The sequence below is a fragment of the Bubalus bubalis genome, chromosome 6, assembly GCF_019923935.1.
Source record: "Bubalus bubalis isolate 160015118507 breed Murrah chromosome 6, NDDB_SH_1, whole genome shotgun sequence".
Taxonomy (NCBI): Eukaryota; Metazoa; Chordata; class Mammalia; order Artiodactyla; family Bovidae; genus Bubalus; species Bubalus bubalis.
The window spans coordinates 88,567,402-88,584,574 of record NC_059162.1 but is presented as its reverse complement, the minus strand read 5'-3'; the positions used below and the strand labels follow the sequence as shown (position 1 = coordinate 88,584,574).

Sequence of the window (17,173 nt, the reverse complement as noted above, 5' to 3'; positions counted from 1 at the left end):
GGTAACTGTAAAACTATATGCACTCACAAAGATAGCACCAAATCCTATTCCAAAGACTGAAAACCCACTGCTGCACAATAAGTAGCCATTTGGAAAGGAACAGATTGAGCCCTACCTTTCTTTCTGGAGTCTTTCTTGGCGCTGGTTTTCACAGCTACTTGAAGTTCTGTCTCAGTTGACATCCTACTAAATCCTTAGTCCACTTCACACAGATCCCGGGCCTTGGCCAGGCTCATTGAGGACTCCTCTTCAAGAAAATGACTCCTCCTTTCAGAAACGACACCCCGAGTTGTACATTTCATTCACTCCTTCCGAGCGCTGCAAATCAAGAGAAGAGAACACTCAGAATAACCACCCTGGTGAAGTCAGAAATTAGAAGGGCAAAAAGGAACTGTCAAACATACAAAAACAGGAAAACCTTGGTCTCCATGTATAAACTACCCACATGGTTTCATTAAGCCATTGACAGGGCTCACACGCTCTCAAGCAAAGAGCTTGAGAGGCCTTATTTGCAAAACTCAAACTAGAAAACACATAACAGATCTTTAAAACACTGGACTTTCAAGAAAAGCAAAACTCAATGCTTTATTTTCCATGTTTCTTATTGTCAAGCACGGAAAACCACCCAGAAAATGCAGCACAGGCGTTATTTCCTGAGCAGCTCCGTGGAGGCATTTCCAACAATAAGGCACCCATCCATCAGGCAAGCTTGACCAGAGCCTTGGCAGCTGAAGCAGATCATAGGGAAGTGACCTGTGGTCTGTCCCTCACGAGCAGGCATCAGAAGGGACATGCAGTTGACATACAATTGGGCTTCAAGGGTAAGGTGACAAATGGGGCTGAGAAACTTTCCAGCAAGCCAATTTTTATGTCAGCTTTCCCCCCCAGCTATATAAGCAGACAAGCATTTAATGTGGGGAGGAAGAGAAAAGGAAAAGGAGCAGGCAGACACACATTTCATCCCTCTTTCTGTAATAAACATGCATTGCACACTACTAGATACTATTAAGCTCAGACACTGTGCTAGGAAGAGATAATAATGATAATAATACCACTTCAATTACGGCCAGTATTTACTATACATTTACTATATACTGTGCCCTCAGCTCCCGCTGCACATACATTATCTCATTTGATTTCATTTAAATTGAATGAATGTATTCCCGGTGTCAAGTCAACAATCTTTCCCAGTGACTCTCTATCTCTGATAGTTACATGTGAGAGTTCGGTTGAAAATAAACATTCAGGAGTTATTCATTTTTGAAGAATATTAAGATAAAGCTACTGGAAATGGATCTTCAAACTGTGCAGCCAATTCTTAGCTCCTGCAAAATAGATCTAGAACTGTTTAATCTGAAAAGGGTGACCCGGAATGCCAGTTTCAGCTCAATAAGAATAATAACCCAAGCCCCTTAATCATGCCAATTAAAGATGGCTTAACTAGAAAATGTTTAATGTAAAAGGCACACAAAAATTTAATAAGGCTTAAATATGGGGAAATTCACACCTTTATCCAAAAATATCTTATTTCCTTGTTGTTAACAAACTATTTTTTAACAAGGACAGTAGCCCTGAATGAATGTACTTAAAGTATAGGACTTAAGACTGCAAATAAAGAAAATGGAATATTACTTTCCTAGAATGGGGTACATGGAAAACTATGTTGAAAATGAGCACTTTTCCCACCACTTTTCTGCCATCTATCTGTATCATGCCACTAAAGCTCTCATCTCCTTCCTAACCTCTTGCCCCCAAAAGACAACATTCCATAAGAGATGACAGAGTCACAAAATTTTGTCCTATAAGGGAATAAATAATTTTATTAATGATACTAGTCACTTCATTTTAACAGATATCTACTAAGAACATAAGAAGGGCCAGGTGCAAATGCTGGCTCATTCATGTCAACAGATGTGTACTGTACAACCATGCAACCCAAGAGTAGAGAGTCAAGGCCTGACCTCTTGTCCTCAAAGAAGCTCAGTCTAGCAGAGGTGTTAGTTGTGTAAGAAACTGAAATACACATGATCAGAACAAAAACAGATTGGGGCACAAAGAAGCAAGTTTTTTTTGCTTTGTTTGAAAGAGTCAACAAAGCTTCACAGACAAGAAGCTCTGCACTGTGTGATCTTGAAGAATGATGCTTTCGTCAGGTGGAAGGCAAGGGCAAGGACCAATGGGTACTAAATGCATGTATAATCAGTGAATAAATGGTTGTCTCAGGCAGAAGTATCAGCATGTCCAGGGAGGCTTTAAGTTAACAACCAAAATAACAAAAGGAAGCAGAAGTCTAGTAGGGAGATGATATACTTTCCTAACTTCCCAATTTTCGATTGTGCTGTTACTTTTCTGTGGAAGTTTTCAAGTCTACCTTGACATTCTCAAGGTTCAGTTCAAAGAGGTATCTTAGGCAGAAAGATTTTCTGATCTCTCTGTTAAATGGACCTGTAACAGGGAAGAACAAATCTGACTCCATATTGGATCTGTTTCTTTTACTCTAACCTTTATACTCTATGGTTTCACTTTGAGTTAAGAATGTTGTCTATAGCCTGAAATATACAGGTCAGCCCATTCCCAAGGCTCTGACCTTTAAAGGTGTAACATTTTTCCATTCATACAGAGATAAAAAGTTGAAAGGCAGAAAGAAACATTTGTCTTGTTGAAGGTTTAGAGGAACATTGTGACATGACCTACATGGACAGCTGCAAGAACAAAGGATTAAAACACCCAGAGGTGTGCAACAACCAACCATATACCCTCACCTTTTAGTATAAAAGAAGCCTGAATTCTAACTCAGGTAAGATGGTTCTTTGAGAAACTAGTCCACTATCTTTTTGCTCTGCTGGCTTTCTAAATAAAGTCACTATTCCTTGCCTTGACAACTTTTCTCTTGACTTATTGGGGCCTGTTGTGCAGCAGCAGTATGAGCTTTCACTGGAAACAGTGTATCTTCTTATGATCTGATTCTTGGCCATCTTCATAGCCTGAGCCACTTATGAGCAATGTGATATTAAGGAAATTATTGAACCCCTCTTTGCCTAGTTTCTCTACCTTTATAATGGAGTAACAGTATCAACTTAATGAAGTGGCTAAGGAAATTGTGATCACACATGTAACATGCTTGGAAGAGTGTCTGACCCATCTCCTGGCAGGTGCTCAATAAATATTAGGCACTAATAGTTTCCTGTGTTATGAACACAGGAATACAAGGTCACAACACAGATTCAGGGTCATATTGCTATCCTCTTTTTACAGAGGAGGAAACCATGGCAGGATAAGTTTGCTTTCTAAAGACAAATTGTAGGAAGTGGTAGGAGCTAAGATATTTCCATCATGCTGGGCTTGCACACAGTAGGTCCCTGATCCATAAACATTGTCATGGACTGAAATATGTGGGTTTTAAATCATTTCAAGCACTGTTAAAAGTCAGTGTATAAAACTGGATTAGATTTGCACCATTTTCTTCCCTTTGACTTTGTAAGCCATAATAGAGCACCTGTCTATTCTGTGGGCATCTCCAGTGTCCGACTTGTTTAACAAAATGAGATTGTGTTCAAGTGTTATAAGCATTACTTGTGAATTCCTGAAGTACATCCCCATATCAATAAAGAAAGGAAACTAGCATCATCTTGAATAAAAATGTGCTTGAGGAAGCTTCAGTAAGAAGAGAACATTCTATGGCCAGGGCCCTGGCATTCCCTTTAATTTTCCAAAAGCCAGAGGTTGAGCAAATGCTGTGAAGTAGCTCCAAATTATTTAGGAAATTCGTTTCTTTGTAATTAAGGAGATTAAAGTCCTCTAGGCCCAGAAAACCACGTGACAACTCAAATCATTTTTCCCCAGTAAAAGCTGTGAAACCCTATCAGTTAAATTCAGGCTCGCCTAGGATTTTGAAATGCTTCAATAATGTTTCTTTGCTCCACACAATCTGCAGTAATTTAATATTCCTGAAGTGTGTCAGGTTTTTTATAATGAGCTCTTCAAATCTAAATGTGAATTATGTAACATTCCACTACAGACATTCTGCCTACTGAACTGCTTCTAAATGTAAAATCCCATGTTCAGTGATGGGGGGTAGGGAGGGGCGGGGTGCAAAAACACCAAACCACAAAGCAGAGAAAACAGATAGGCCTTTTTTAATAAAACAAAGTACAAAGGTTTGAGCAGCTACAACAGAAGAAACACACACTGAAACACCTCCTATAATACACATTTATGTTCACTCTCCTTCCCTCCCACCCTCATACAAGCCAAAGGTGAAACAGCTAAGTTTATGAGGACCCACTATTTGCCAGGAGAAGGGAATGGCAACCCACTCCAGTATTCTTGCCTGGAGAATCCCATGGACAGAGGAGCCTGGCGGGCTGCAGTCCATGGGGTCGCAAAGAGTGGGACGCAACTGAGCGACTAACACTACTATTACTACTACAACTGTTCGCCAGGTTGTCTTCTATGAACTTCTCATATATTATCTTATCCGATCCTTCAGTCACTCACTTGACAAATGAGAAAAGGGAGGCACAAGTTTAGTAGCTTGTTCATAGTCACGTGGCTAGTAGGTTTCAGAGCACAAGGCAGGGTGGTGCAAGCCACTCTTCTCCCCAGTTTCACTCAAACCCCCCTTAGAGGTCCATCAGCTGGAGAATGAATTAACAAAAGTCTATCCATACAACGGAATATTATCCAAGCCATAAAACGAAATGAAGTACTGATTCAGGCTGCAAGGTGAATGAAGTCGGCAAACAACAAGCCAAGTTAAAGAAGTTAAGACGAAAGGCCACTTATTGTGAAAATGGAAAATGATTCCATTTTCCTCCAGACTATCCAAAACAAATAATCCAAAGGGAGATAGAAAGCAGAGCAGGGGCTGCCAGGTGCTGGGGGAAGCAGGGAATGGGGACTGACACCTTCATGGTTACAGGGTCTCCTATGGTGGAGATGAGGTGTTCTGGAACTAGATAGCAGTAACGGTTAAACAGCATCACGAGTAAAGTAAGTGACACTGAATTATATACATCAAAATGGTTAATTTCACATTATGTGAATTTCATCTCAATTTTAAAAAGGAAAAACAGAAGTCAAAAATAACTCTCCCAGCCAGGTGCCACATCCTTATTTAAGCATTGTGTGAGAGGTTAAGACACTGAAAAAAAACAGTCTAAAGGGACATCGTTTTAAAAACCAGATGAAGAGGTAGTCACTCAGTCATGTCCGACTCTTTGCGACCCCATGGACTGTAGCCTACCAGGCTCCTCTGTCCATGGGATTTTCCAGGCAACAGTACTGGAGTGGATTGCCATTTCCTTCTCTGGAGGATCTTTCCAACCCAGGGATTGAACCCGGGTCTTCCGCATTGTAGACAGATGCTTTACCATCTGAGCCACTGGGGAAGTCCTTATACTATGTGAATTTCATCTCAATTTTAAAAAGGAAAAACAGAAAGTCAAAAACAACTCTCCCAGCCAGGTGCTGCATCCTTATTTAAGTACTGTGTGAGATGTTAAGACACTAAAAATTCCAGTCTAAAGGGACATCCAGTTTTAAAAACCAGATGAAGAGATAGACTTCCAAGAAGCAGGACTTCAAGTGGCAGCAATTTGATGGATTAAAAATTGTATGTACTACTACCTGATGCTTCATGATTTGGCATATCTTAATCACTTTCATATAAAGTATAAAGCACTGAAAACAGGCTATTTATCAATAAGGCACAAAGGTTTGCAACAATACAGATAAGGAGTCTCAGTTTCCCCATCAGTATAATGGGAAGACCAACACCAAGAGTGCAAGATTTGGAAGATCAGTGAGATCTGGGCACTTATAAAGCCTAGCTCAATATACAGTATGCCAGTCTTTATGTAAGAAAGGAGGATACATAAATCTGCTTATCTTTACAAAAAGAAACAGGACAAACAAATCAGAAAACAATGAAGCTGTTTCTCTACATGGGGAGATCCTAGATGTTACAATGACAGGATGACCAGGTAGAAAGACATGGCAGAGGGTCATACTTATCAGAGTAGATTTTTACTTAATTTCTACATGTGGAAGCATATTAATGCTTCACGTCTCAGATAAAAAAATAAAATTAACAGCGATGGAAAGTGGGGGAAGGGCTAAAACTGGAAGTGAACTGAAACAAATTCAATTGTATTTCAAAGGAGCATCATAAACACAATCACTGAAGGGGTGGGAGAGAAATCATTAATATGAATAACTTACAAACGCAGAATTTAACTGTTTACAACCTATCATGAGCAGGACCAGGGCAGGGAGCACCGCAAACAAACCTTGAACTCCTTTTAGTAGGCTTTTGTTGGTAGTGTTATGGGAAAAGCAATCATGAAACTATTCTAAATGTATTATAGGATTGGGCAGAGAAGTAAATTCTTTAATGTTCTTGGGAGCAAAGACTCTCACTGTTCAAGAATAACCATTAAAATATGGAAAGGGGTAAGCCAGGAAAGAGCACTGTGGGGACAGTTTGGAAACTGCAGATTTCAGGGTTTAAACTCATGGTTTATAAAATAAACACGCATCTGCATGTAGGTGTGTGTACACGTGTTTATATGCATATATTTCCTAGCCCTGTCCACTGAACAGGTCTAGAAGCAAAGATTCTCCAGTGACAAGGTGATACCTTAATACCCAGATTTTAGTTTCTACTACAACTCTTAGTCAAAAGACCAAGAGTTTCTAGAAGTGGGTTATTCCAGAGCTGTGAAGGGCAGGTACAAGATGAGCCCAACATATCTTGTTGTCCCAGAAAGTCAGTAAATTCTAAATCCAGGAAGCTAGCCATAGGTCTTAAAGTGTGTTCTCATTTGTTGTCTGTAGTTGCAAGCAGAAAATATGCGATCATATAATGGAGACAATGAATACCACCTCCATCAGGTTATCAAAATTAACATTAACAGAGATGAGCAGATGGATATCAGGTAATATCCTGAGAAGACCACATCACTATGATGCAGTATCCTGGCCAGGAATCTACTAATAACATGCACACAAAAATGTGGAGAAAAGTCTATTCTTCAAAAATGGCAAACCAAAGACAAAGGTAGGCTGTGGAAATATTTTAGATTAAAACAACCTAAACAGGTACAACTACTAAATGAAATATTAGATCCTCTTTTTGGAGAGAAAATAAATGCTACAAAGGAAATCAGAGAGCCAATCAACAAATTTGAATATGGATGGCAAATTATGTAAAAATATTCTATCAATGTTAGATTTATTTTAATTGACAAGTTTCCTATGGCTATGTAAGAGAATATACCTATTCTTAGAGAATGCATGCATGCATATTCAGTTGCTTCAGTCATGTCCGACCCTTTGCAATCCCATGGACTGTAGCTTGCCAGGCTCCTCTGTAGATGGGAATCTCCAGGCAAGAATACTAGAGTGGGTTGCCATGCCCTCATTCAGGGGATCTTCCTGACCTGGAGATCAAGCTCGCATCTGCCTGCATCACCTGCATTGCAGGTAGATGCTTTACCCACTGAACCACCTGGGAAGCCCATTGTTAGAGAATACATACCAAATATTTAGGTATAAAGGGCTAAGCTACATGCACCATCCAAATGATTCAGGAAAAACAAATCTCGGACATGTGTATATATATATATGCAGCATATGTGTATGTATATCTATGGATATACACAGAGAGAATACACAAATACTAAAGCAAATGTGATAAAAAATATTAGCAGGTGAATCTAAGTAAAGGGTGTAGGGTATTTTTTTGTATATTCTTACACTTCTCTGTAATTCTGAAATTATCTTCAAATTAAAAAAAAAAAAAAAAGCCTAGCTCAGACCATAACACATCCAAGTATGTAACAAAGCCAATTCTGGCAACACCTTTCTTTTTTAAAAAAAAATCTCAGACCCAATTCCAGCTCCCTGGATGGACCGCTTTCTAATTCCCAAGGCTAGTTGAGTTTAAAATTAGTTTATGGCTGTCAGTTCTTATTATAGATTCCAACTTCATCCTGTATCTGCCTGGAATGCTTGACTTGACACAAGTCTCTTGACCAAGGTTGTTTCAAGCAGGTCTCTTCCTGAGCCCTGGACCTCCCCTCCAGACTTGCCTCCATGCCAGGAATTGCCCCCTAAGACTTTTTAATCTGTTAACCCCAGAAATCACCACAAGCTCCTTTTGAGACAGGCCTGGGAACAGGGACCCTTTTCTTCAGTGCTGCAATGCCTGCAACTGAACATACCTCTCCTGGAACAATAAAACACAAAGAAACTGTATGGAACTGCATTCATGTGCAGTTGGGGCACATGCTGAACCCCAAAGATACAAGGAGACCAAAAACCCAATTGCTACTTTTGAGGAGCTGGGAGCAAAAAGCAGCATCCTGTGCATGCCCTCTGCATGCAACACCACCTAAGGGGTGGGCAAAACACCTAAGCCATCTACCCAGCCTGACCCCTGGACACACCCCTATCCTCACTCCATGTAAGGAAAAAGCTTGCCCCTCTCTGGGAGCCAGCCAGCAAGGGAACCTATTGTTTGTTCTCATTCACCCCTGCTGCAGCAAGTGCCCCAATAAAGGATTTCTTGTCTGGCCTCTGATCAATTTCTATTGATTAAAGAGGCCAAGAACCCTGGTTGGTAGCACTAATTATGTAGCCAGAGTCAGCCTTTGTTGGACCATCTCCCTCTCCATCCCTGGGACTATGACTTTAAACTATCAACCCTTTTTCTGTTTTTTAATATGTCAAGGGCTAACTGATCTGATATATTCCATTTGGAAACTGCCCAAAATTTGCTCCTTCTCTATAATCCTTCTTTTCAGGGTCAAGAGAATAGGAAAGAGCAAGGTTTTACGGAGCCCAATGGCAGTGCTTATTTAATTCTGCCAGGGATATCAGAAGTGCAAAGGCTATAAAAACCTTGGTAGGATATCTGAAGGTAGTACATCTCTCTACTGATAAAATAGCACCATCCTCACAGCCATCATTTGCTGAGACCAAAGCCATCCAGAAAGATACCTACACTGACAGAACATATCCTGGGATTAAAACTCTGAAGGCCACAAAGTTGATAAATGAACAACCTCACAGAAGACCTGTTTTGCCACAACTGTACATGTCAGAAAAATCACAGAAGTAGGAGACCTCTCTTGGCCTGAGACATCATGTTCATTGAGTTGCTTGTTGGTTATGTTCGCCTGACATTATGAAAAGAAATAAAAAGAAGTCAGGGAGCTTATATAAAGTTTCATATACACTCATTCTCCAGAAAAGGATAAAATTAATGAATGAAGAAAACTGAAGTGAAGGGGAACAAAGAATTGGAAATGAAGGCAGAGGTAGAAAAAAGACTAGGACACAAAAACAATCTTGAGGTTGCAGAAAATAAGCTGTAAGTTTATTGACGTCCTAGAGGACAAAGCAAAAAAGGAAATGTGATCAGTTACAGGTTCCACAAAGGCCATGCCCAAATAACCTGAAGCCAGAAACAAAATGAAAAGGGTCTATAGGCTTTCATACAATCAACAGTGTATGGTCCCATGGACATGAACATCAGCACTGTCTCTCTCTAAAAAAAAAAAAAAAAAAAAAATCCAACAGGGAATTTTCAGTGTTCCTTAACTTATGTGAAGAGTATAATACTAACATATAATGTGCTCAGTCACTCAGTCATGTCCAACTCTTTGTGACCCCATGGACTGTAGCTCGCCAGGCTTCTCTTTCCATGGAGAATCTCCAGGCAAGAATACTGGAGTGGGTTGCCATGACCTCCTCCAAGGGATCTTCCCAACCCAGGGATAAAACACAGGTCTCCCGCATTGCAGGTAGATTCTTTACTGTCTGAGTCTACCATGGAAGCCCAAGAATACCGGAGTGGGTAGCTTATCCCTTTCTCCAGGGGATCTTCCTGACCCAGAATTAAACTGGGATCTCCTGCCTTGCAGGCAGATTCTTTACCAGCTGAGCTACCAGAGAAGCCCCTAAAGCATAATAGCAGTAGTATTTTTAAATACAGTCAAAACAATCTGACTCAAGTTGTTTTAAACTCTCTCTGAACAAAGCACGCTTTCTTTTAACTTGAAAAATAAACCACTGGGATCTTGCTATACAGTTATCTGGTGGTCTGACATTTCTAGGGCAGATCTAGAATGAAAAAACCTAAATGGTCCATCAGTTTACTCATCTGTAAAATGGGATAATGCTGGCTATAATTCATGGGATTAAATGAACAGGAATAAATGAAAGTTATGTGAAAGTACTTTGGGGAAAATAAAATGCTCCACTCCAGAAGGCAGGTACTGCTATTACTCAGGTATCTGACATCCTTTAGTAAGGAGATGACAGGAGGAACAGAAGGTGTTTCTTTAATCAAACTCAAAGCTCACAAAAGTCAGAACCAGATTTCAGCAATATTGAAGGAATTTATGTGACAGCAACACGGCATACTTAGGAACATTTCATTTAACTAATGGATCACACAGTTTCATTGAGTATTTACTGCACCATGAAAATTCATTACATAAACTAATAGAGGATCAGAAAAAAAGTGTATAAGCTTAAAATAATTCCATTAGTGTTTTCAATACTTGGGGCCTGACTTCTAACCAACCTTCTAAAATCTTTACCTATGATTTTACAAAAATGTATCAGTAAGTGGCAGAACCTAAAGCAATAGCTGAGGGCTGGGTTGGACTCCTGCCTTACTCTCCCACTGACTGTTTATGTACTTTTAGGCACTTTAGCTATCAAACTAGTCTGAGCCTCAATTTATTCATCTGTACAATGGGCAATCCAGAGACCCCACAGTCTTCAAACTAGGGAGTAGGCAGCCCAGACAGGATTGGAAAAAAAAAAAACCCACTGAAGTGAAGACATCAATCTCTGTAATAGCTACTTATAATTATTTTAATATGAAAAGTAGATAGTTTATTCCTTTAACATGAAGATTCACAGTAGCATATGTATATAAATTTTTGTATCTAAAAATTCATGTGCTGCTGCCAGGTGCAAATTTCAAATTGATTCATTAGTGGGAGAAAGAAGTGATTAAAGAAACATCTACTAGCAGATGACAGGCTTCCCTGGTAGCTCAGTTGGTAAAGAATCCGCCTGCAATACAGGAGACCCTGGTTTGATCCCTGGGTTGGGAAGATCCCCTGGAGAAGGGAAAGGCTACCCATTCCAGTATTCTGGCCTGGAGAATTCCATGAACTATATGTATAGTCCATGGGGTTGAAAAGAGTCGGACACAACTGAGCAACTTTCACTTCACCAGCAGGTGACAGAGAGATACCACAATGATTGAAGAGGGGAGTGGCTAATACAGCTCAATTCCTTCAAGACGATGCTAACCTAGGAATTGCCCTGGGGCTAGAGACCAACGATGGTGGGGACAAGGGGACCAACTGGGAGACTGCTTGCATCAGCGGAGCTACTGAGTTTAAAAGCTTATGCTCTTAAATTTTTCTTTCCAAAGATACTCTAGATAAATGAATTCTCAGGAAGAAATAGTAAAAGAGCAAATATCTCTAATTCCTTCAGCACATAGCCAGTAAGTTACTGGTTCTGTAAACCAAATCAATTCTATGTACGTTTCTAAGCACCTACTCTGTACACAGAAGTCTACATGGGCAAAAGTTACAGAGAGAGATGAGTCAAAGCCTGGTGACTGCTACACCCTCCCAGGGATAGGGACTGGCCTCAGGTGGTCTTCATACCTGTTCCCCAACACCAGTCCTAAAACTCCACCTCCCTCATCACCTAGCTTTTTAGCCAATGCCTGTCCTCATTTTAACCACACAAGCCACATGACATTGCGGGGCACAATGTCTGTTTGCTCTTGGAGACTGAATGCCCTCTACTATCATCCCCATTTCCTCCATGATGTGACTGAGTAACTTGGAACTATGGCCATTCCCTGGGGCCTTGTAGAAAGAAAAGACAAGTATTTAATGAGGCCCTCCCAGTGAAGCGGATTTTAAATAAGCAAGCATTGCATATGGCAGCTTCACCTACTGATGTATCTAAAATATATACTGCTGTTATTGACTCTCCTCTGCTCAAGCTGCGTTTCATTATCTTCAAAGTTGACAGTGGGGAAGAGAACCACACAGACTAACATCTGCCAGTGGTAAGCCGGGTGAGAAAGAGACAGAGGTCCCCAAGCTGCGTGGTACCCAGGGTGGTCCTGGGCATAGGCTCATCCCTAGATGGTCTACATCCCAGTGCCTGTTCTGACCGCAGGGGGCACCTTCCCACTGGCTGCACTCAAGGGAGATCTCAGCACAGAGATGCCACCCTCTCATTCACCAGAGAGCCAAGAGATGGGCATGTTCCCTCCCACCACTGACACCCCATTTTAATTTTTCTCTCTCTTCTCAAACATCAATTTTTTTCTACCTTCCTTTGGAAAAAAACTAAAGAACCCATCATTTTCCTTTGCTTCACTAACGACTTGCTAGTCCAATCTCAATTACTGTAAAATGGAATACATGGATAGCTCAAATTTTCTCTACAAAAGGATTCGCTCTTGATGGGAAGCAACCCAATTTCCACAATTATCTCGCTCACGAAACGTATCCACAACAATGATAACTGTGGGGCTGTGTTTTGCTCAAGCCATAAATGAGGACGGACGCTCTGACAAGGGAGCGCGTGTTGCCCGTTGTTTCCTGATGTGTGAATGTATTTATGTGAACCTTCTCATGGGATCTTAAAAAACTTCCATCACGTTCAGCAAATACCGAGCAAACTGCAAACACGGATTCTTTACCAACTGAGCTATCAGGGAAGCCTGCCATCTGCTAGTAGATATCTCCTATTCAGACACAATACCCTCTTCACTGTCACACCCAGCAAATGCCTTCAACTGTCAGCTGAAGCTCCCCTCCATGGGGAAGGCTTCCTTACCATGTTCACCCTTCCCCTGGAGCACTGGCCTCTAGTGATGAGTAAAGCAACGCAGGGCAGAGGCTCCCAAGCTTTGTTGCACGTTGAAATCATCTGAGGAGGTGGAAAGACTATTTACGTTTGGCTTCTCAGGAGGCTCAGTGATAAAGAATCTGCCTGCCAATGCAGGAGACCCAGCTTCCACCCCTGGATTGCGAAGATCCCCTGGAGGAGGAAATGGCAACCCAGTCTAGTACTGGTGCCTGGGAAATCCCATGGACAGAAGAGCCTGGCTGGCTAGAGTCCATGGGGTTGCAAAGAGTCAGACACAATTTAGCAACTGAGCACACACACCCATTTCAGGGTTCTCATTTAACTGCTCTGAGGTTCCACCCGGGCATTGGGATACTTAAAAATCTCCCCAAGTAATCTGAATATGTGGCAACATAGTAGGGAAATGCAGGCACAATGGTAAAGAGAATTCACAAGTTTCCAGTCCTTTGTGACCCACTCCCTGGTCCCACATGACTGGGCCTGTTATTGGATTCCCCTGACTCTGAACACTGCAAAATACAATGGCTCTGAGAATATTTACCAGATATGGTTAGTGTATTAAATGACATAATTTATTTAAGATGCTTAACACACAGTGGTAAGTGCTGGGGTTAGGTAGGAAAATACCCTACCTCGCAAAGACGTCCATGCCCTAGTCACTGTTATATGATTTTAGATAATTTAGATAATGGGAATCTGGACTTCTGCACTGATGAGGTCATACAGAGGCCTTGCCTGTATTCTGCATTTGGACTGGATGTGAATTTGGGGGGGCCAGAAAATGGACCAGAATAGTCAGAATAATGGCCCCTCCTGGAGATGTCCACTCCCTAATCTAAGTCCCAGCTTAGCAACCATTAGGCGTAAGGTACAAACTTTTCAGCTTCACAGAGTCCATTCTTCATTGCTCAGTCACTAAATAGTGCCCGACTCTCTGTATAAACTGTAGCATGCCAGGTTTCTCTGTCTTTCTCTATTTCCGGGAGTTTGCTCAGATTCATGTCCATTGATTTGGTGATGCTATCTAACCATCTCATCCTCTGCCATCCCCTTTTGCCTTCAGTCTTTCCCAGCATCAGGGTCTTTTACAATGAGTCAGTTCTTCGCATCAGGTGGCCAAAGTGTTGGAGCTCCAGGTTCAGCATCAGTCCTTCCAATGAACATTCAGGACTGATCTCCTATAGGACTGACTGGTTTGATCTCCTCCCAGTCCAAGGGACTCTCAAGAGTCTTCTCCAGCACCACAATTTGAAAGCATCAATTCTTCAGCACTCAGCCTTCTTTATGGTCCAACTCTCACATCCATACATGACTACTGGAAAAACCATAGCTTTGGCTAAGTCTATCCCTTACCCAAGGACAATTCACTGGATGATCAGAGTCACAGTCTGGCCTTGCAGGAAGAGTTAGATCCAGATTGGACATATGAAAAGATGGGTATATTCTCTCTCCCAAGAATTTGAACTCGTTAATACAGATTCTGTCCACAAGTAACGGGGCCAGAAGTGAAAAGATACACATAAAGAGGCTCTGAGGCAGCAAGGGGAGACTGAGCAGAAGTTATGAGTAAGCAGAAGTGGAGAAGTCACCAGGCGGAGAAATATATGTACAATTAGGGGAGAGACAGAGATCACTTTCCGTAGAAGTATAAACAGGGTACCCAATGGCAGGGAGAGAACAGTATCCTGTGCAATTGGAATGAGTTGATCTAGTCCCGGAGAGATATCCAGGATCCTTCCTGCTATGAAATCACACCCCGATGGCTGGGATGCTAGGCTGTGTGACAACTCTGAGATTATAGAGGAACTCCTTCTGCATAGATTACTCTTGCAGAAATTCCTGCTGTGCATGGCCTTACAATGTCACATTGCTTCCTGGGATGGGGCTGTAACAAACAGCCTAAGACCCACACCCTGCTGTTCTTACCTGTACCTCTCATTTGAACCCTTAATTACATCACTCTTCATATCTTGCAGCTGACAACGTTGGAAATTCATGAACATCACCATTTCACAGACTGGCCTTGAGCTTTCAAATTATGGCTCCACTAAGTCCCAGTTCTGTGACCTTTGGCAACTCCACTGAAGTTTGTACTTTACCCCTAATGGCTGCTAAGCAGAATAAATAAGATAACATATGCAAATTGTACAGGAGAGAGTCATTCCATATTGTTCTCTTTCCCTTCCTCTAGTTCATTTGCATATTATTATTTGGAAGGAAAGGAGAGAAATTTCTGCTATTTATTACCTATACCATATACCTATTAACTTTTCAATAGACACCTGTCAAAATGAATCAGGAAACAATTATCAAGAACCATCTCTGCTATGATGTGAAGTATGATATGTTAACCAGACCTTCGGGCTCTTGACCAGCACGTCTTCCCCAGATTTACAGTCCAGTCCATCCTTCTTGAAGGAAACACATGCTGTGGCCACACTACATCAGTCATAGATCCCAGAGCACACCTTGGTTACCCAATGCTATACCTCCTCATCTAATCAAACTCAGCCCACTCTTTGAGGTCCCACCCTGAAACAGATGACAAACTTAAGATAGTATTATTGCAAAGAGTTAGTACAAAGATTATGTGCCCAAGGGTGGGCTGAGTGGAAGGTTAACCTTGACGGATAGGCCAGGATCCCAGGGCTAGAATAGCAGAACCTGTTACTTCTCTTAGGCTTGAAGGGGTAAGAGAAGGGAAGGGTGACCAGAATGGGGAGCAAATTCAGTAGAAAACATTGCCATAAATGGAGTGGTGACATGCAGTCTAGGATACAGCAAGTCCAAGGCAACCCTATGATAATAGAAAGCCTAAAAGCTGAGCAAAGCACACAGACTTCTTCACTCTCCTTTCTGTCCACCCTTCAGCCTCCTGCTAGAACTCAGCATTGGCTATTTCTAAGAAGAGGCCAAGAGGCCAGGAAGCCCATGGATGCAGTCCACGCAGAGGGAGGGAGGGAAGAGGGAGAGCCGAGTGCATCCTGGAAGAGCTGGCAGAAGACAGCTAGTTCAAGGTCCAAGGGCAGCTCCTCCTCCAGGAAAGCTAGTCACAGCCTTCAGCATTCCTAAGGAACGTCAAGCCTATACGTCTCTTGTGACAGAGCATGAAACTGAAGGGAGAAACAAAGAAAGGAAAATATAATCACAGTTGTGATTACACTACTACATGCCACATTCTGCGATAAGCAGTCTACATGCCTTGTCTCATTCATCTTTACAACATAGGAAGGCTTATTACCTTTGTTTTGAATAAGTAGAAACTGAGGCATAGAACTGATGAAACATCAAGCCCCAGGTGGATCCAGATCTAGAACCCAGATGCACCTATCTCCCAACATCACAGTTTCCATAAACTCACCCTGCGTTGCATACATTGCCACTTTCTGATCTACCTACAACTTGTCCCTTGATGAGCATGAAGGCCACCTGAGGTGATGGACAGTCTTCCATTCCTTTTACATCTCAGTTTGCCCCTGTGCTAATGAGATGTTAGAAAGTCCCACCAATAGATGAACAAATAAAATCACAAAAAACTTTGAAATCCCCACAATCCTATTTTTCTTCAGTTTAAAAATAACCTGTTTTGCCAAACAGTCAGAAACTTCTTTTCCCTCTTTAAACGGACTTTTTTTTTTTTTTACACACATCTCATATTGGGATTCACAACTCATCACTCCTGCAAGAAATACCCCCAGGCTCCTTGTCTATTCAGGAAAGCGCTTGGTAAATTTGGAAAACAGTTTAGATGAATTTCTGCCTGCCAAGTACGAGGATTCTGGGTAGACTTCTCTTAAACAAAGTTTTAAAAGAAATATTTGCTAGTTTCCTTAAGCACACCCAACAATTAGTTTCTTTATTTTAATGGGCTCTGGTTCAAGACTTTAATACTAATTTGAAAACACACGTGCACACACACACAATATGATTAATAAATAACACAACCATGCATCTCTGAATAGCTGACACTACATGGTTACATGTGTGTAATGTTACCTGGTGAGTATTTCTATGCTATGCTTATGCTAAATCGCTTCAGTCATGTCTGACTCTGTATGACCCCATAGACGGCAGCCCACCAGGCTCCTCCGTTCCTGGGATTCTCCAGGCAAGAACATTGGAGTGGGGTGCCAATGCCTTCTCCGGGTGAGTATTTCTAAAAGCCCTCAAATGCCTTTCTGATATTTTATCATTGACTCCTTTAGCCCTCTCTGCAGGGAAGCAAAGGTGAGCTGGCCTGAGCTCC

At 41.6% G+C, this 17,173-nt stretch overlaps 1 protein-coding gene across 26 annotated transcripts in view; it reads right to left on the bottom strand.

The window, feature by feature from the left end:
* Nucleotides 1-17,173, bottom strand: part of DAB1 (DAB adaptor protein 1) — a 1,348,091-nt gene that overhangs the window by 306,027 nt on the left and 1,024,891 nt on the right. For all 26 annotated transcript variants that reach the window (XM_044944948.2, XM_044944944.2, XM_044944967.2 and 23 more), the window contains one exon: nucleotides 116-318. In XM_044944948.2, coding sequence (XP_044800883.1) covers nucleotides 116-182 — 67 coding nt within the window. In that variant the 5' untranslated portion in view covers nucleotides 183-318. The remainder of the gene's footprint in view (nucleotides 1-115; nucleotides 319-17,173) is intronic.